Here is a 20682-nt window from a genome sequence, read left to right as displayed (position 1 = left end):
AAAATCAATTGACAATACTATGTTTTTCTATCCCGCCGACGAGTCAGCACCATAGAGCTATCCCGTTAACCAAATATCATGCCGGTCGGTGCATTAGCGATATCCCACCAGTTAAACCCCGTGGATCAAGTGCCATAGAGCTACCCCGCTACCCTAACTTTTGACCACGGCCTAACTCGCTGACCCGATTAAATGTGTGTCAGAGTTGCTATCTCGCCGACCTGATAGCCATTCACCCATGGCTATAGGGCTATCCCACCGACCGTTGCTATTCTGCTACACCGCCCTGCCAGTGCGGTGAACCCACCACCACACTCGTGGTCATATTTGTATCCCTCCGCTCATCATGTTATGTCGATCATGTCGCCCATTGCTATTTTCATTCCGTCAATCGTCGCTCTTTTCATTTCGTCGCCCGTCATTAAACGATTATTTTGTCGATCGTCACTATTTTTATCCCACCACTTGTCTTTGTATGCTTACTCCGTCGATCGTGGCTTCACTCTTATCATGCCACCTGTTGCGATTGTCGATCCCCATGCCCATCGCAATGATAACTATACCATTGCTTGGCGCTTTATCCATATCCGCTAACTTGTGATCCCATCACACACGTGGCAAGATCTATCCCACCGATCATCGTGATACGTCGATCTCGCTGCCCGTTGTTGTTCTTACTCTGCCACTATTGTGATATGCTCACACCGCTACCTGCCACTATACTCGTATCCCACTACCCACTAGTGCGATACCCTATCCCTTTGATCGGTGCTATAGAGCTATCCCGCCGACCGTCGTGATACCTCTGGGGTAGCCAAAGAATTAAAAAAATTCGAGTACCTCAGTGTAGCCTGAGGGTGCTCATCTAGAGGCCTTCCACATGCACTTGAGGTCCGAAAGAACTTTGCCAAAGGATCTCGTGTCGAAAGAGAGTGCTTCAAGCTATGCTCAACCCCCATCCTCTGCCCTAGCTGGGAATCCGGAAGCTTGATCCCTAGTCTCCACTTGTTAGTAGGCCCCCGACTAGAAACTCTATCTAGCTCCAATGAAATAGAGAGTCTGGACGAAGTAATGTAAGACCCCTCAGGTCCAAGGGTATCGGGAGCTCCATTCACAAGTGTAGCCTCTCCCAACTCACCTGCACCTTCGGTTGCATCCAGGCTTAGAGGTACATTCTCCAACATGTTCAGGTGCTTAGGCCGAACAGAGTCGGTAGACATGGAGAACCCCTTCGCCAGCATGTCTACAGGGAGGTAAGGTCAGCAACATCCAGCTCCCGAACCACAGATCGGGATGGAAACAAGCTTCACTGATCCAAGACCCTTCGCCTATGGCAAACCTTCCCAGTGGGAAAACATGGATGATGAAGATCCATGGATGAGGGAATTCTGAAGGCAAGACCCCAGCCAAGGGGATACTAGGAACTTCCAAGGCAGAGCACCTTATGAACCTCCAATAGTCTAGGTGCTGCCAACCTTTGCCAACTATGGGGCACCACAATTTCCACCCTATCGCCCATTGCATGGAACTAACATTCCCACCCCCTCCGAGATTACGTCCCTTCACATCCATACCAGTTGCACTAATGAATGCATGCTTTGGCACATCCGTTCCAATGCCGATACTAGCAACTACGTGGATCCCACCACCTGGGCCAGGTTAAGGCTAGCAGTCCTACGCCCGGTCAGGCCCACAGTAACACCACCTCCGCTAGCCGCTCAAATAGTGTTAACTAATGAGGCGATGCGTATCTTGGTGAATGCCCTAGGAAGGGGGGCCACACCACCTCCACCCGCCCCAGTGTTTCCCATAGGGATTGCGAATCCCTTGAGGAGCCGACCCATCTCCAAGCTAATGACCAAGTTCCTTGGAGAAGGAGACTTGGTCTCCCATGTGAAGCGGTTTGAATAGATTTGCAACGCTTTTGGTGCTCCCATAGACCTAGAGATGGCCAATGCATTTGGTCTCAGCTTGGATCACAAAGTAGGCCAATGGTATAGAGCTCTCACCCCAAAAGAGAAGATCAACTAGGAGACATTGAGAAAGGCCTTTATTGTGGGGTTTGTCCCCAGTGGCCATAAATGGAGCCTAATCAACCAATTGTATGGTGTAAAGTAGAATGATAAGGAATCCCTAAAGGATAACATTGCCAGGATCAAGCACCTCAATGCTCGCTGTGAACCGTACGAGCGGATGAGTGATGAATGACTGTTGCTCCGCTTCCTTATCGGATTAGGAGACCCAAAGTTGCATGACCACCTCATGGTGATGAATCCTACCTCCTTTGATTTATGCAACAAGGTGGTCATCTGCAAATGTGACAACATGATGGACAAGGCAAATTCGAATAAAGCCCCGTCAGAGATAGCTGCATCAGTTAGGTCTTCGAGTGTAGAAATGATCAAGAAGGAGACTAACGAGCCTAAGGGCTTGGATATGAGTGAGCTGGTCTCCAATCTGTTAGATCAACTAGGCCAGCAGTGGAGGACAAGAACCTCCAAGGAGGCACCGAGCAACCCCCACTTGTTTCTGTGGAGAGACAATGTTTGGTGTGGGGTATGCAATGGCTACCACCCCTCCAATGAGTTCCCATGCCTAAGGGCAAGGTCGGCACTCTACTATGCACACTGCCATAGGTGGGGAAACCATGATACCTCTTTCTGAGGTCCCTCCCCTAACCCATGTATCAAACAAGACCCCCATTAGCACTAATGGCCCTACCTAACCCCCTAGCCACTCACAGTGATCCCGTGGCTATTTCTAGCCAGTATAGAACTCAGCTAGGTCCATTACCACCACCCATATTGGGTCCACAGCCCCTGCTACCTTGCATAACCCTAGTCAATCAAGTGTTGGTAGAAGAAGTGCCCAACAACTAGGAGGAGACGGATCCTGATCACGGACCTCATGATTACTACCCCTATAAGGAGGGAAGTGGCACCCTGACTAGAGGATCAACAGGTCCCTATATCCCAAATTGCCCCCGTGAATGCAAGGACGAGAGACCTAAACTCAATTGCTCGGAGACCCCCGCTCCAATGTTACACTTGCCAGGGTCCCCATACAGCAAGTGAATGCCCCTACTGAGGTACTTCAAACCCTCTGGTGTCCTATTTCAAATGCTAAGGCCCACACTTCTTAAAGGACTGTCCATACAGGGATCACACCCCCGCCGCTCCAACCATGACCAACCCCACACTCTTGTGTGCGGGGTGTGGAACCAAGCATCTGTTCTAGGACTGTCCCACGAGGAGACCACCCACCCCAATCCTCCCGCCAAATAGTACCAGCCTTAATCTGCTTAGCATCAAGCAGGGCCATGTGGCACAGTGCCCCTACAAGTCATCACGTGGATGCAAGACAAGGCATTAGGAAAAGCCATGAGGAAGCTCACAAGGAAGGGTAAAGGATCCCAATTGCCCGACCCTGAGATTCCCCCACATCCCCTAACTCGGTCCAAGAAGGCCATTCGAGTAGGTAACGACTCCGACCAGGTGCTCATCTAGGACGGTTCTGATGAGGAGACTACTCTTGCCACCTCCTGTGCTTCCGAACAAGCTTCCACCTAGGGTGACCCTGAAGTGCCTTTGAGCCCAGAGTTTAACAATCCAGTGCGGGCTCAAGGCCTAACACCCTCACCCTCCTATAAGGAGACCTGTCCTAACCCCATCGACTAAAGGCTAGTAGAGGGTTAGATATTATTCATCCAACCCACCTGATGGGCCACCGAGGGGCGAAATAGCTCAAGGTGCTGGAGAGGGTGGAGAAAGAGAAACACCTCAGCTTCGAACAGTCAGAAACTCTGGATCTGATGTAGAAGATGTTCCAGGAAGACCCAATGTTGCAGAACCTCTAGGAGGAAGGAGACTTATACGGATTCGAGGACATTTTGTCCATGGAAGAAGAAGCTTCACAAGAGCCTTGCGATAGTTCTGGGTTGGCTGCCTTCCTATCGACAGAGGTGAAAATGCCGATCGCTTCCCTGCTAAGAGGAAATCCCATCCTATGGCGTGATCTATCCAATTGGATGAACATACGCTCTTATCCCTAGCCCCTACCAGCCCTAAGCCCAAACAATCATCACCAGAAAAGGGGCAGAATCTACCCAAGGTTCCCATCAACAAGCTAGGCTAGTACTACAAGGGTGATGACATGAATGCTGCTATCCCCATAGTCTATCAAAACCAAAAGGTTGAAGCCATCGTGGATGGGGAAGCGGGAGTGAGTGTCTGCACTAAGGAATGCTGGGTGAAATGGGAAAAACCCACATTCGAGCCCTACCCTATGAATCCTAAATACGGACTCATAGTGAGGGAAGAAATCCATAACTCATAGATGTAGGATTCATCTATGAGATTGAGCATATGGACTGGGTATCACCCATCTTGATAGTCCTAAAGAAAAATGGAAAATTTAGAGTATGCGTGGATTTGAAAAAGGTTAATGCTCCTAGAGATGTGACCACTACCCCTTGCCATTCACGAAACATGTTCTAGAAAGAGTAGCTGGAAAGGAAGTGTATAGCTTCCTAGACGGATTTTTAGGTTACAACCAAGTGTCGATCTCCCTGCAAGATCAACATAAGACCGCCTTCGCAACCGAATGGGGTGTGTATGTAGCTAGGGTGATGATATTCGAATTAACCAATGCCCCTGCTACCTTCCAACGGATGTGAAGTACCTCAGGCTCGTCCTCGAGAAATGCCGCTTATACTGCATATCCCTCAATCCTCTCAAGTGCCAGATTTGGGTCAAACATGGTGTCATCTTGTGCCACATAGTGTCTCGGAATGAAATCTCTATAGACCATAATAAAATCAAAGTCATCTTGGAGTTACAACCCACCACCAATGCCAAGGGAGTCCAATGATTTACAGGCTACATGTGCTATTACTCGAGATTCATCTTGTTCTATGCGAACATAGCCCGCCCATTATACAAATTGCTAGTATCCTTTGAGTGGACCAAGGAATGCCAAACATCCTTTGAAACCCTCAAACTATCTCTCGCCACCGCACTAGTGTTGAGGTCACTCGACTGGAATTTAATATTGCATGTCCACATTGATGCCTCCAACTTTGCCATCGAATGTGTGTTAGCCCAACCCGAGGAGCATAATTTAGATTACCCGGTATACTTTGAGAGCCACCAACTAAATGAGGTCGAGGTTAACTACACCACAACCGAGAGGGAAGGCCTCACCATGGTCTATGCAATCAAGAAGTTCAGGCACTACTTGTTGGCTAACAAGTTTGTCTTCTTCGCGGACCATCAAGCACTGCTATACTCGATCAACAAACCCTACATGACTGAATGCATGGATGTTAATCCTTCTGGAGTTTGACTTCACAATCGTTGTACATAAAGGGAAAACCCATGTCCTAGCCGACCACCTATCGAGGATCCCATACGGTGAAGCCCCAATGGGAGTCGATCATTCTCTCTTCTTCCTCAACATCATTCTCGAATGGGCCATCGAAATTGGCCACTACTTGTCCAACGGATTACCCCTGGGCTAGACCCTTAAGAAGGATAGAGCCCGCAAGCTAATTAACGATGAAGCGCCATATCAATTGATAACCAGCCAATTATACCGCATGGGCAAGGATGGCATCTTGCGAAGATGTGCGTGCGAACATGAATACATCGATGTGCTTAAAGAAGCCCACTCAGGAATCACAGGCAGTCATTTTGCCCTACTAGTGTTATAGCACGTAAAGTGCTGCAAGTTGGTCTTTGGTGGCCGACACTCTTTGGAGATGTGGTTGAATTTATCAAACGATGCGACCCCTGCCAATGTATCCAAATCCCACACAAGGCCGACATGATGCCCTTGATCGGAATCCTGACCGATCAACCCTTCAAAAAATGGGGCATCGATTTTATTGGACCCATAAGCCCAGTAGATAAGGGGACAGGGGCCAGATACATCATCCTGGCCACCGGTTACTTCACCAAGTGGGTAGAAGGACGAGCCACGATGAAGGCCAATGCGAGATCCACAGACAATTTCTTATATGAACATGTCATTACGCACTTCAAATGCCCATTGGAGTTAGTCAATGACCGAGGAACTCACTTCCTCAACGAAACGATAGCAATCCTGACTAGTGAGGTTATGATCATACATAGGAAGTCAATGCCATGCTACCCTAGGGCAAATGGCTTGGCTGAGAGCTCCAATAAAACGTGCTGCAAGATCATCACATATATAGTAGAAGCTAGTCGTTCGGACTGGGAGCATAAGCTCATAGTAGCATTATGGGCCTATAGGACCTCCTACAAAGTGGCCACGCATTGTACCCCCTTCAGCCTAGCCTTCGGGGGGGAGGCAATAATGCTAATGGAGTATGTAGTGCCTAGCCTTCATCTTACCTCATTAAGTAAAGACTCACAGAGAACATGCTAGCAGAATGGCTAGTTGACCTCGAAAGGTTAGAAGAGACAAGGTTGCATGCAACCTACTCTCTCCGAGTAGAAAAGACTCGACAAAAAACGTGGTTCGACCGCAACCTCAAGAACAAGGACCTGGCAAAAGGAGACTTGGCACTCCTATACATCGTCCACAATACTAAACGCAAGCTTAAATACCGAGGTATGGGTCCCTACCACGTAGTTGAGATCACTCCCCAAGGGTAGTGCCGAATAGCCACCCTTGATGGGATAGAAATGGATGGCTACCTTAACAGAAGCAAATTAAAAAGATACTATGGCCCACTCACTCTCTCCACCCTTTAAGGCACAGAGAAAAAGAACTCAAGGCCGAGGTGGCTAAGATGAAATGCCAAGCCATCGAGGAAGCCAAAATCCATAATGCTAAGCTCCGATAGCGTAAGCCAATGACACTGCTTAAGGTAACGGCTGAACAGATGCAACTAACAGATGAGCTAACGGTGGAGCCATCCAAGTTGCTTGTTCAACTGCAAGTTTTGCGCGTGTGCATCAAAGCACTCGTGGCTCCAAGGGCGAGCCATAACTTCATCTCCCGTGAGGTATGGGAAAAGCTACAAGTACCCCTAACCCTCACCATCGCTTCAATATGAGCTCTAAACGGCCAACTCCTTTAAGCTTTGGGTTTTGTGAATTTAAGTCTAACGGTTGTTCACTAGGCAGTGGATATACGATTTTATGTTCTCCCCATAGAAGCAACCGAAGAACATATTATATTGGGAAGAACCTGGTGCTACGTTGTGAACTATCAAATTGACTCTGGTGCACCCAGACTGCTTCACTCACCAATGGTGGCAGAACGACAGTAGTTCTGATGTGTGGACCAAGCCCTGCTTCTTCAGTTCCGCCCTCGTCGACGATCCACGATAACGAAGCCACACAAAAGGACGGACCAGCAGCCCTTGCCACCTCCAACATCCCACCAAAAGTCTCAGCTCGAAGGGCAAAGAAAGCTAGCCGCAATGGTAAACCGGTGCCATTGCCCATTCCATTGATGCTACCGTCCTCTGCTTAGGAAATTTGGGAACAGCAAGTACAAGATGCTATCCTCTGTTCCCAACGTCACTTCGATCATACCTGACTCCTAGAGGACGTCAAGGTAGCACAGAAGGCCCCGATCGCTTCAAGGATGTCTCTTCTGAAACCCTCTGTTACAAGAAGAAGACCACACCGCTAGCCCATGCTCCCACCTCATTCGCCTCATCCATCGCCACACACCCCTCCAATAGCTCGGTTAGCACCAACCACATGGGTGAACAAGACAAGAAGGTCGCCTGGGTCCCGAAGTCGATGGTGCAAGCCTTGAAGCTACCGAAGGCAGCAACACAAGAATCTCTGTCTTCCCGAGATACAACACCACAAGAACCTGTCAAACGAACCGAACGAAGCAAGCCAGCCCTAAGGTACCGAGTACACACTACTACCGCGAGTAGTCTACCTCAACACAAATGTCACCAAGGACAGCCAGTGAGCCCCTCAAGTGCTGACCCCCCCTGCAATGTGTTACACAAGAACCTCCCTCTGATTCCGAAGGCAAACCCTCCAAAGTAGCACCTCCAAGGGTATCGACCCACTCAAGAAAGCAAAGGTCTATGCTAAGGGCGGTCCCATAAGAACCCGCTCCCCCCAAGAAGATGAACCACGCCCCAACAACCAAGCCTGACACCAATGTGCCTCTGGTGTCCAAGGTAAAAGACAAGCTGGACACTTACTCTACGTGGCTTCTAACATGCTATGCAGTACCACGATGCCCGCCCACACCGCATTCCTCATAATCATAGAGTCTAGGTCTAGGTGAGTCAGTACGGTAGGCATCTCACCCAACGCACCCACACCCCACTAGTCCCAGTCGAACACACACACGCGTGCACCACGGTCAGCACTAGGTGATTAGAATTAGCCATCCATTTGTGCATTTGTTCACCATCTTGCACGCTGACCTCACATTCATGCCCGCACACACAAGTGCACTCTACTCACTCACTCACTCTTTTCCCCCCTTCTCTTTCTTTCTTTCTTCTACTCCTTTATACAGTCAATATCCCATCGGCCTTCGCCATAGAGGTATCTCACCGACTATCGCGATCCCAACATCCCATTGACTGTCATCGTGATCCCAACATCCCACCGACCGCCGCCATCACCCAAGAAGTATCACGCCGATCATCACCCAAGAAGTATCCCGTCGGTCGTCACTAAAGAAAGACCCCATCGACCGTTGCCATTGCCAAATCATGCCGGTCACCACCCAAGGAAAATCACACCGACCGCCGGCATAAAGGTATCCTGCCGATCGTTGCCAACGGAAGACCTTGCCACCCGTCGCCATCGTCAGATCGCACCAACCGTTGCCATCGACTTACTGCACCAACCGTCGCCATATATTTACCCCACCGACCGTCACTATACCCGTATCCCACCGGCCGTGGGGATGTAAAATCTATATAAACAAGCTTATCCCACTGGGCCTTCACCAGAGCAATTACCCCCAAACTCTTGCAAAATTTGCCAAGAATTCTCATAGCCTCCTACCCTCTTCCACTACCTTCTGAACAACTTGTTCATGTCCTCCGGCTCTTCCTCTTCTGAACAACTACCATACCGCAGCAGCATATGCAGCATTGAAAGAGCCAGTGATGGACGATGCACTCAAAATTGTCGGCTTGAGCAGAGTGGCCGACCGTCTCCCATGCCACCTGGACATAAAGTTACTGGCAGAATTCCTCCAGGCGTACAATAGCAACACCTTCATTGGCATCCTGCGAGATGCAACATGCAATCCCCACCACTACCAAATCAATCAGGACTTGGTACGGGAAGCCTTCAACCTCCCATTCATCGATGAAAAGTACTCCAAAAAAAAAAAGCTAGACACCCTCAAAACAGTTTGTCACTATGACCGCCAGAAGAACAAGGGCCGACTCCAGTTCACAGCCATTCACAAGCTCAAGGTAGAAAGGCCAGCAAGAGCCTTGCAATGGCTCACACAAGTCAAGCACACGGACCACCATCAATTTGTCGTGCCAAATATCCTGTTGCGCATGGTGGAGCCCCAGGAGACCAATTGGGCTGACTACTTCTGCAGCCATATGAGGGACGGTCTCAACACACACGGGGAAGTAATCGACAATCCCATGCTGTACATGTCGGTTCTCTACTACTTGCTACATCAGCATCCACCAGTCAGCTTTGGGCTAGCCGAAAAATTTGCCACAGGGCCAGCATAGACAGAGCCCGATGAGACAGAGGCCAAGCCCCAAGCGAGCAAGGACAATGCCTAGTGCCACTCTGACCGATCATGTGCAACCGGACCCTAGTCAGCTGCTCGCACAGTATGAGGACTGCCAGATGCAAGAATTCATGTGGCAACAACTACGCCTCCAGTAGGCGGATTTTCATGATAAAGGCAAACGGGTTCAGGAGGAACCCATCCTCATCGAAGACCTTCAAGGTGACGAAACTGTCACTATTGGCATCCATCTAGGGGCCAAAGCCACGCCGACCACTTCCGCTGTGCCCTATGTCTCAGTCTCCACATCCCCCCAGGAGACACATCCTTCACCACCGGCACCTCTTCCTCTCCATGGGCAAGCCTAACAGAGGCCTTATAGTTTTGCAGCGCACCCCAATATAGTGCATTAGGTGGCTATAGCCCCTAGGGTGCCAACTCCCTTTAGTAAGAAAACCAAATCAAAATCTTGAGTATGAGATGAATTTAACAATATGCCATAAGTAGAAATTATTCAAATTAACATGGTTGTGTTCTACACTAAAAGAGCTTCAAATATGTCTTTACACCCTAAGATTTGGGCAACACATGAAAAAGTTACATTAATTTGAAAGGAGATGGGTTTTCATATTTGAGTGTATTTTTTGTTTTACCCCCCCATCCAAAAGACCCCCCCTCTTGGGCCTCACATATTATGAAAAATATGTACAAATCTTAAATTCTTGCATATTTTTCAACGTATATATCTCATATTTTGCGGGAGGGGGCATATGAAATTTTCATAATTTTCCCTTGCATATTTAAAAACTTTAAAGGAGCTGCATGCATATTATATATGGACCTTGTCCCCCCATACCCTAGTTTTGGACGAGGGTAGTACCATATTACATATTGAGTTAGCACCCCAGGCTATAGCCACATGTCAGCCAAGTAGTTATCATGTGTGGACCTGATGGAACAGAACCTCTTTGAAGCCATGGCACAACTCCCACAGGTCACCTGCACAATTTTGTAGAGGAGGTAGGAACAAGCCTCACAGCTCCTTCAGGCACAACTCTCCGCACATGATAGCCAATCCGTGATGGTTGCAGCCCAAGCCACAGGCCAAGCAGCAGTACAAAGAGCGGAAGAGTACTGAGCCAAAGCTGAGGATCTCGAGCTAGCCATTACAAGGCTCAAAGATGACCTCGTGACAAGCGAATCCCTGGTCCAAATGCTCATGCACCAGGCCGACAAGGCAGAGTTGAGCCTGCAAACAACGCTGGAACAAAAAACGCAGGTAGAGGCGCAGTATGCCCAAACACAGGAGCACCAGAAGCGACATATCCAATCTTTATAGGATCTCCTAGCACAAGAAAGGGAACTTACGGTTTCCCTCCAAGTAGAGAACGAATGCCAATGCACCCCCAACCAATTAGAGGAGTCAAGATTGGAAGACTGAGAGCAACAGGAGTTTCGGATGTATAGGGAGGTCTCCGCACAGTTCGCCACATACACACTTGCACCACACACCATCCCCCAGACACTCCAAATGCACTTCGATGCACTCCGCACACAAAACCTCATCTACCACTTAGACCTTAGTACTCCACTTCCTCCTAACGCCCTCCAGACTATCCTCTGCCCCATCTTAGCCATATCATACTTCTCTTTAGATCTACAACCCATTTCTCTATCTCTTCTCTGCCTCTCCAATCTCTAAACCTTAGCCACCCATCCCATCCTCCTCAATTTTCAAGCCTGGTGCCGGATCATCACACTGAGTCCCTTAATTATCCAACGGACGATGAAGTGATGCAAGTCGCAAAGCCAGAGGAACTCACGCCGTGGGTCTACACACCCAAAAGTCTACAAGCAGACATCAATTGGATGCATACCTACGGCCGAGCCTCTGCCATCCAATCTTAGAGGCACCTTATAGCCTACCAGTCCACAACCTACCAAATCCTCTTTAATAGGGTGCTATAGGCTCTCCAAGACTCACTTGAGTCCTTGGTAAGCAATTTTGAAACAATTCATGTATCCTACCCTGAGGAAGTCATCGAGGACGAGGGAAACGAAGCCATCACCCTCTTTAATACTACCGCCCCTTGCCAAAATTCCACCACCGCCTCCTCTGGATCCCACCCACAAGCCATCCAACCTTCCCTCCCTCGGACAACACTGTCCGAGTATTCATCTAATGCCTCTAAACCACCACTGCATAGCTGCATCCTTTGCCTATGCCTTGTGTAATTTTTGGCCCATAAGAGGCTACAAACAATGGGGACTTTAGGTTTAACCCCACTCCTTCATCGCCTCTCTAGTGATGGTGTGGGCATTGGTGGTTGGATACTATGAGATCCATGTCTAAACTTACATTCTTGTGTATGGCTATGCATCTAGGTTCACACAAGCACATTCTTAACAAGCCTTTTTTTCTAGTGTGCTAAATTTGAACAAGATAGTGTGGGTGTGGCAAATGCCTCTCCAAGGGAGTGGATGAGGCAAATTCTAACATGGGGGGTTGTGGAAGCATCCCACAACGAAATGCCTTAGAGTCATGTCCCATGAAGCCCCAACTTTGAGGTTAGTGTGCAATGGGTGGCATAAATTTCAGGCCACGGGCATTTGGCTTGCACATGGGTGGCTCTTAAAGGAGGTTCTCGGATTGCAACATCCATCTAGAGTAAAGATGTTAACACCTTATGTCTTTGAAAATGCAGTTCTATGACAAGTTTGATTGGGGCAAGCGAGATGCACTATTGAACATGAGTGGAGGTTATGGATAACCTCTATTAGTGGTAGCAAGTAGCTGTTTTCTTGACTCTCTATTTTGCCCTTAGATTTGTAAATTAATTAAGGTTATGTGAAAATAATGGAAATGGGCATGTATGGAGGTTTGTAGTGGACTTGGGAAACTATTATTTTTGTTGGCCTGTCCCAAGGGGGGTACGCTATAGTGACCGGGCTAAGTTTGCACTTGTTTGCACTCCTTGAAATCTATTGGGCTTGCTATTTGTATCTTTTGCTATTGGTATCCCTTGAAATCCTCGCCCCCCCTTTCTCTCTCTCTTTCTCTTCTTCCTCTCTCACTCTCTCTTCGCCCCCTTTTCAGCACACCATCTCGGGTCGACCACATGAATGAAATTCATGTTTTTCCCTTGTTTCCTTGATCTCTAACTCACCCAAGGGCTTGTTAGAATCGCATGCACCCTTGCAAGAGAACACCCTTATAGCAAGTCCCCATGGAGCAGATTGAACATTTTGGAGGATAAAGGTAAGCAAAAAGGCTATTACTTAGGAATAACCTGAGGAGAATTTCTTCTCCAATCAAGCTTCCCATAAAAGTGGTTCACTTTGAGCATTGACATCTCTCATGAAGAGCAACTTAAAACAAAGAAAGAATGTACACTTTGATGCATGCTTAACTAAAAGAAGATTCACATGAATCTGAAGGCGCCTCCTGGGCGGGCGTGCGACGAGGGGAGCTGGTGGAAATGCGAGGGCGGGGACGGGGAAGGAGACGGAGGAGGAGCGTGCAGTTGCGAATGGAACAAGGCAAGGAAGAAGCTTTGGAAGAAGAAGAAGAAGAAGAAGAAGAAGAAGAAGAAGGGTCGGAGGAGGGGAAGGGGGAGGACGAAGGAAGAAAGAATCGGGCGGTTGAGTGAGCAAAGTGCAGGAGGGAGGCGAGGTGGAGGGAGGCAAACAGGAGGAGGAGGTGGCGAGTTTGGGGGGGGGATGGCGATGGCGATGGCGATGGCGATGGCGGTGGCGGTGGAGAAGAAGGGGGCATGGCGAGGTGGAGGGGGGCAAACAGGAGGAGGAGGAGGTGGCGAGTGGGGAGTTATGGCGATGGCGGTGGGGGAGGAGGACACGCCCATGGAGATGGCGGTGGGGAGTTCGTATTGAGGATTACGAACGAGAGAGAGAGAGAGAGAGAGAGCTATGGCGAAGGAGGCGAGACGAGGATGAGATTGGCGAGAGCTCTATGGAGACACGGAAGCTATGGCGAGCTATGGCGAGAAGAGCTCTGAAGGCTGGCTATGGCGAGAGAAGCTTTCAAAGCTGGCTGGCTATGGCGTCCAAGAGCTGCACTGGCTATGGCGATGGAGAGCTTCTGAGAGGCAAGATTAGGGTTCCGTCGGTGTTCATCTTCATCTTCATCTTCATCTTCATCTTCGTCTTCGTCTTCGTCGTCTTCCCCAATAAAGCTTCTTTTGATTTTCAAGCTTTTCTGCTGCCAGACTTTTTAGGGTTCCGTCGCCATTGAAGCTTGCTTCAAGCTCTCTCCTCCTCCATTTCCCTGCTTCATCTCTGCTTCTTCCCCAGCCCCATCCCTGCTTGCCTCAAGCTCCATACACAAACATTCCGTTCTTCTTCTCCTCCTCCTGATGATTGATTCATCTCCACGACGCAAACATTCGTTGCTTCACGCCTTTTTACGCATTTCTTCGTCTCTAAGAATGCATCCACCGATCCTCACGACTCCATTGTCGGCCAATTCCCGCGCCTCGTAGAAATCCAAGAAGACGCCCGAGTCGGGCTGCATTCCGCCGCTAAATCTCGGCATTTCGATCGAAAAATCGACCACCAGCAGGGAACAAGAGGGAGAGACAAGCTTCTTTTGCTCAGATTTTCAGGCTCCGCCATTAAAGCTTCAGCAAAAGTTTCTCAAGCTTCTTTGCTCAGGTTTTCAGGCTCCGCCATTAAAGCTTCAGCAAAGCTTTCCATGCTTCACAGTGCACGTTCACGTTTCGGGCAGACGCACGAGTCTGGCTGCATTGCTCCCCCAAAATTGCTGCATTTCGATCGCAAAATCGACAGGAAGGAAGCCTCGTTGCTGAAGATTTGAAGCTCCGTCCGCCATTAAAGCTTCAGCGGAGCCTCCATCGATTTCACAGTGGACAGAGATTTAGGAAACAATCAAAGTCGGCAGGCAGAAAGCTTCCACCAAGATCAGCCTGTAAGTTTTTTTGGCTTCGTGTCTTCGTCTTGTTGTGTGACCATGACGCACACGCTGTTTTCAGCTTCACCTTCGCTGTCTCTCCCCCCTTCCTCCTACGCCATCGCCATCGCTGCAGGCCTCGGGGGTCCCCCGACTCTCTGCTCTGTCCTCCTCCATCATATTGACACCTCCTTTCCCCCCGCATCCCTGCCCCAGTTATGCTTTGTTTTTCCAATAACACGCTTCCCTCTCTCGATTTCCCTCCATCGTGCTCACACGCACCTTCCCCCCTCCCCTTTATCTCCTCCCCTACTATTTCTTCACTCCTTTTCTTTGCCCCTCCGCCATCGCTCGCCCCGTGCAAACTCTTGCCTTGCCATTCCTGGTCTTTCCGTGCTCTCATTTCCTTAGTGCTGGATGTTTACTCTTCTTTCCAAAGCATCTGTCTTGAGGAAAGTGATTTGATCGCAGATTATCCGCGCATCGTCAACACCCTGTAAAGCTAACAGTTTGCTTCTAAGCTTCTGCTCTCCCGGCTGCGGGACTCTGACGTGAACTAAAGGGCACGTCAACCTGTTTTTTCTGGGATGTGCGCCATTTTTCCCCATCCGGTTGATTAGCTTCCCGGTAGTTCCTGCCCTGAGAAAGCAACCGTCACTCAGCGAGTTGGCATCCAAGTCGCGCAGAATGGAAAGAACTTCAGAGGATGTCAGTGTAGATGATCGTCCTCCTGATGACGCAGACAACGACGAATCTGACTTCGTGGAAGTGGATCCTAGTGGGCGATATGGTCGTGTAAGTCCGCCCCGATCTCTGCTATGCTTTTTTCTGTTTTAGAAGCTGGATGCTTTATGAGTTTCCTAGTATATGCATTGTAGTGTACAGGATCAGCTGGCCCCTGGATGGCTTTCGATCGATGTGATGTCAATCGTTTCATAGGTCTCATTGCTTGTTCTTTCTAACTTGAGGAGAGGACGTGTGATTGGCATATTGATGCGAAGAGCAAGAATTTGAAGAATAGGAATTCTTATGGCGTCATTATTTGCTATATGCTTCGCCCTCTGTGCGGACTTCTTCAACAAGCAAATACGTCATTAAATGAAGTGATTGTGAACGTGGCGTTTCTTCATCTCTTTTTCGACTATGCAATACGATGACTTTTATTGGGACATGTTGCTTTTAAAATTGTATTGTGTTTTTGCACTCTTACAGAAACAATTCTAGTGTGCGATGATCCCCAACAAGTATACGTCTGCAAATCAAGCAGGACTAATAAGTTCTGATTTTTTTTCACTTTTGCTTCTTGTGGTTGTGCAGTACGATGAGGTTTTGGGAAAGGGTGCTCACAAAACTGTGTATCCAGTGCTTACTGTCTCAATGGAATGAAGCGTCTATTCAATTGTTTTACAGGACAAACGATTTCCATTTATGTTGCTTCACAGTAAACCTGTTGTTTGCTCTATCTAGACCATCATTATCGGCTTCGTGCATTTGTTTTCCTTTACCAAAATTTTAGCTACAAGGCTTTTGATGAGGTGGAAGGCATGGAGGTTGCCTGGAACCAAGTGAAAGTTCAAGACATGCTACAAAATCCTGGGGACATGGAGCGTATATATTCAGAACTGCATTTATTGAAGACATTGAAGCACAAGAACATTATCAAGTTCTACAGCTCCTGGGTAAACATCCAGAGCAACAATGTGAATTTTATTACTGAGATATTTACATCCGGGACACTGAGACAGTAAGTACCTGGGGTCAGTTATATTTCAGGTTTACTGTAGTTGGGGGCTATATAGGTTACCTCTTTATTGTTAACGAGTTGATATATACAGGTATCGAAAGAAACATAAACATGTTGATTTGAAAGCTGTAAAAAACTGGTCTCGGCAGATTCTGCGAGGACTTCTGTATTTGCATAGCCATGACCCTCCTATTATCCATCGTGATCTCAAATGTGATAACATCTTTATAAATGGAAACCAAGGAGAAGTCAAGATTGGGGATCTTGGCTTGGCAGCAATTCTTCGCCAAGCCCATGCTGCCCACAGTGTTATTGGTAAGCTCATAATATCTTTGGTGACAACTTCGATATCTTGAAGACCTGGGGTGCCTCAGCCTCACTCACCGGGGCTCATCATCTGTGCAGGCACCCCTGAGTTTATGGCCCCAGAGCTTTATGAAGAGGAATACAATGAATTGGTGGACATATATTCGTTTGGCATGTGCTTACTGGAAATGATTACATCTGAATATCCCTACAGTGAATGCACAAATGCTGCTCAAATTTACAAGAAAGTTACTGCAGTACTGCCCTCCATCTTTGCTCTCATCATTCAATGCTTTCGTATTGAGTATATATATGCATGAATGGCATTGATTCCATCCTGAATAATTTGTGACACTGTACGTTTGTAGGGAGAGGATTTTACTCATTGAAGAAAGTATGCCTTATGCTTTCTGCATTGCAACTAATGCCATTTTTCGTTACTCAATTCAATATCAGGGTAAAAGGCCAGCTGCACTTGATAAAGTGAAGGAGCCTCAAGTTCGTGATTTTGTCGAAAAGTGTTTGGCTTCAGTATCTCAGAGGCTTCACGCTCGCGAGCTTCTAATGGATCCCTTTCTTCGAAGTGAAGAGGAGTATGAGATAATTGAGTCTGTGCCACACCAACATATCACACAGAATCCTTATGATGAATCGAAGGAACTTGATTCAATTCCTGAGGAGTCAGACGTATATCATGCCATCCATGAACTTGCTGGAGAGCAGGAACAAAATTCTACTTCCTTGAATGCTGGAAACATTCAAGATGCAGATTACTTAAACCTTCCTTCACCTTTGAATATGAAAACCTCTAACATCACTGCAACTGAGGTGCTTTATAAGAGGTCGGATTCTCCAATGTCAAAAGATGAGGGACTGTTAAGAAGTAGGGATTTCAGAATTAAAGGCAAAAGGCAAGATGACAACAAGATACTTGTGAGAATACGGATCACAAGTCCAAGAGGTGAACTATCTCTATTTTTTGTTATTAGATAATAGAGTTTAAATTAGGCTTACACCCACCTTGTCCCAGAAAAGTTATTGCTTTGGTTTCAATATCCTGCAGGTGGGCTTCGGTGTATCCAGTTTGATTTTGATGTGGAGACTGACACATCAATGAGTGTTGCTAGTGAGATGGTTGCAGAACTCGATCTATGTGATCAAGATGTCACGACCATTGCAGAAATGATTGATTCTGAAATTTTGGCCCTGGTTCCAGATTGGAAACCAGGAGTTGCTTTGGATGAGGCTGGGGTTGACGAAGAGTCCCCAAGTGATCAGCTGAGAACATTTTCAGGAGATCTACATGGGATGCAAAGGTGGTCTGATGGTTTGTCTCCGCTGCTGCTTGAGGATTCTCTAAGCTCGAACACTGGAGCTGAGAGAAAGCTCTTGACATCTCCAAATAAAATTGAGGATCCAGAACTAGCATCTGTCCCCAGGAACGAGGGCTCAATGTATGGCAGGTTTGAGGAGGTTGGTTATCATCTTACGGCGTCTGATCACTCACAGCAAGAGTCATATGTGTTGGGATTTTTTAGTGATTCATCAGACCAGTTTGAAGAAGGTGGATCAAATTTATCTTTGGATGCAGGCCTTGATAGGTCAAGTGTCAGGACTGGAGTTGAGATGAGTTCGGCTTTTCGGATCTCTGGAAGTGTAGCTGGGGCCTGTGATCCTACAATGGAATCAATGGAGGCTTTGAATTCCAGTATTGGGAATAAAACTGACCTGGACTGTCAAAGTACAGGAGGATTCCCTGGACCTGGGCACAGCCTGAAATCGTTTGTCTCTTTTCATGAAGCACAACCAGAAGATGTTAAAGATCTGCATCAAGGTGGTATTGAGGAGGATGCAGGGGCTGATGAGTTGAGGCTACTTGCTTTGCAGCATGAGCAAGAGATGCAATTACTGCAGTTCAAACATGAGCAGGCTCTTCTAGATTTAAAAATTCGTCTTCAGGGCCGGGGTGAATCTGCAAAGAGGAGTAAGGTCGTGTTAGGAGAACCCTTACAGGCTACAGGAGTGTCAGTTGAATCATCTGTAAGCTTGTGTGGATTCAGATCTCAGTCAAGTAAAGAGACGGAAGCTCAGATCAGACATACTAAATCAGCTGTGATTATGGAGCACGAGACAGATCGTTTGGAAGCTTCTGCTGCTGTAATTAGGAAATTGGGCATGCCAGAAACTAGTAGCCTTGAACTTGAAAGGGGTTTAATCGGATCATCTCTTCCTGTTGTATCACAGCATGAAGTAACTGTTGGAACAAATGTCATTGATTTGCCACTTGAACCAGAGAGCCTTTCCCAGCATGAGCTTTCAAATGTCACTTTGGAGCACACTGATACGGGTGATAGAATAGAAGGGGTTTCACTGAGTGGCTGCATGAGCGAGTCAAAGAATGATGCCGTTTTATCAAGCTTGAGCCATTTGGCAAATTCTCTTAGTACAAACAGGAGGGAAGAACCTAAGGTTGAAAGAGCTTCAATTATTACTAGTAAAGAGGTGCAGGATGAACCAGTAGTTACAGATCAAGACAGTAGTCGAATTTACTCTGAGAATGACCTGCAGGACTCATCAGTAGACCTAACAGAAAAAGAACCTTTGATTGGGTCCATTGGGGGAAATCTATGGGATAATGCAGAACAGGCCCTGGTCAGAATTAATGACATCCAAAATGCAAGAAGCAAAGGTGAGTTTCGGTCTGATCTTATGGATAAGGAGAAGGCAGCTTCGCATTCTATGGGGGCAATAGTGGTGCCTGACGCCAGAGAGAGCAGAGTTGTGCCCAGCCTCGATGCCGTGAAGTCAGAATGGACATCACTCACTAAACGTGAATCATACTTGGAATTTTACAAGGCTGGAGTGATACAAAAGGATAAACTTCCCTGTCCAAAGCCGATCGAGTCCCTTGGAACTGGGGAGAGATCTGCCAAGTCTGCAAGCTCTAAGGACAATGATTTGGAACAGCAAAAGAAGGAGCAGTTACAGAAATCTATTGCAGAGCTGGAAGCCAAAACCCTGGAGGGTTTATTACAATCAAAAAGCAAATACATTGTAAGCAGTTCTGTGAGAAACAATGGTGTTGGAACACTTCAGAGTAGCCAGCCAGGCACATCTTCAGCGCATGTAAGACAGCATGTGACAACAGAGATCACCAGAGCTTGAACTTGCCCATACCCAGGTTCAGTTTACAGTACGTGTGGTTTTCACAATCATGATCCAGGCTATGTACATAACTTTTTGATGAGGATGCATCAATTGTTTTGGAACTGCTTGTGCATTTGGGTCAGGTCATCTTTCCACTGCTTGGCTTTCTGATGAGCTTTGGCTCGTCAATCCCATTGATTCAAGCCAGGCCATTCTTAAACAAAGCTTTTGCAAGCGACTTTGGTTTTGAAGAGTTCTGTATCTTTTAAGGCAGGTGTGATTGGCTCAATTTTGCCATCTTTTCACATCGTTTTGGCTTTTAGCCAATATTGTAATCGCACTGAATCAGTTCTATCACCGGCCATTATTCTGTATATTCTATGAGCTAAAATCATTAAAATATATTGTTTCCAGAATACTTCAAGTTTTTCTCACAAAACAACAAGTAATATTATTTTATGTATGCCTAGCATGCAGTGAGTTTTGAAAGGAAGTTCCAGCTCTTTGGGATATTATGTTTAGGGACTGTTTGCTTTGACCCTTGCGTTGGTTTCATATGCCGACAGTTTTAACTTTGGCATATCAGTGGAGTTGCAAATTGGACACTAGATTTCTTCACATGTGAGGCTACAGCTTCCAGTAACAGTGACTATATACATACATACATACATACCTACATACATGCATGTATGTAGAAGGTTTCAAGCAGCATCAGGTTACAGTAAGGTTTCTGGCTTTGTTTTTCAGGGAATGTACATGTATTTTTAAGGAGGAATCATTCATTTTGTCTAAGTCAAAGGCATGCACGTTGAAGAGATGCTCATATATAGGTTGCCATAGGGGGATATCTCGCCCTGTTTAGGGCTGAGTCTGAATGGCA

At 47.3% G+C, this 20682-nt stretch overlaps 1 protein-coding gene across 1 annotated transcript; it reads left to right on the top strand.

Annotated features, from left to right (window-relative positions):
* Nucleotides 1–13603: 13603 nt before the first annotated feature.
* Nucleotides 13604–20178, top strand: LOC147897570 (uncharacterized). Its single transcript, XM_087380183.1, has 8 exons — nucleotides 13604–14623; nucleotides 15077–15400; nucleotides 15923–15960; nucleotides 16122–16349; nucleotides 16441–16664; nucleotides 16755–16912; nucleotides 17112–17616; nucleotides 17719–20178. The coding sequence occupies exons 2-8, from the start codon at nucleotides 15293–15295 to the stop codon at nucleotides 19818–19820; spliced, it is 3363 nt and encodes a 1120-aa protein (XP_087236309.1). The 5' UTR covers nucleotides 13604–14623; nucleotides 15077–15292; the 3' UTR covers nucleotides 19821–20178.
* Nucleotides 20179–20682: the final 504 nt, after the last annotated feature.

The sequence above is a fragment of the Dipteris shenzhenensis genome, chromosome 10 (genome assembly GCF_047967505.1).
Source record: "Dipteris shenzhenensis isolate YYH24624 ecotype China chromosome 10, Dip_SZ_1.0, whole genome shotgun sequence".
Taxonomy (NCBI): domain Eukaryota; kingdom Viridiplantae; phylum Streptophyta; class Polypodiopsida; order Gleicheniales; family Dipteridaceae; genus Dipteris; species Dipteris shenzhenensis.
The sequence above is the reverse complement of the archived record's forward strand: the minus strand, read 5'-3'. Positions and strand labels throughout refer to the sequence as shown.

What these genes read in the sequence shown, in the direction of transcription:
- LOC147897570 (XM_087380183.1), top strand. Translation starts at nt 15,293, where the DNA reads ATGGAAAGAACTTCAGAGGATGTCAGTGTAGATGATCGTCCTCCTGAT. An exon ending in AAGGGTGCTCACAAAACTGT is followed by an intron (nt 15,961 to 16,121) that starts GTATCCAGTGCT and finishes CCAAAATTTTAG; the next exon opens with CTACAAGGCTTTTGATGAGG. An exon ending in ACGGATCACAAGTCCAAGAG is followed by an intron (nt 17,617 to 17,718) that starts GTGAACTATCTC and finishes AATATCCTGCAG; the next exon opens with GTGGGCTTCGGTGTATCCAG.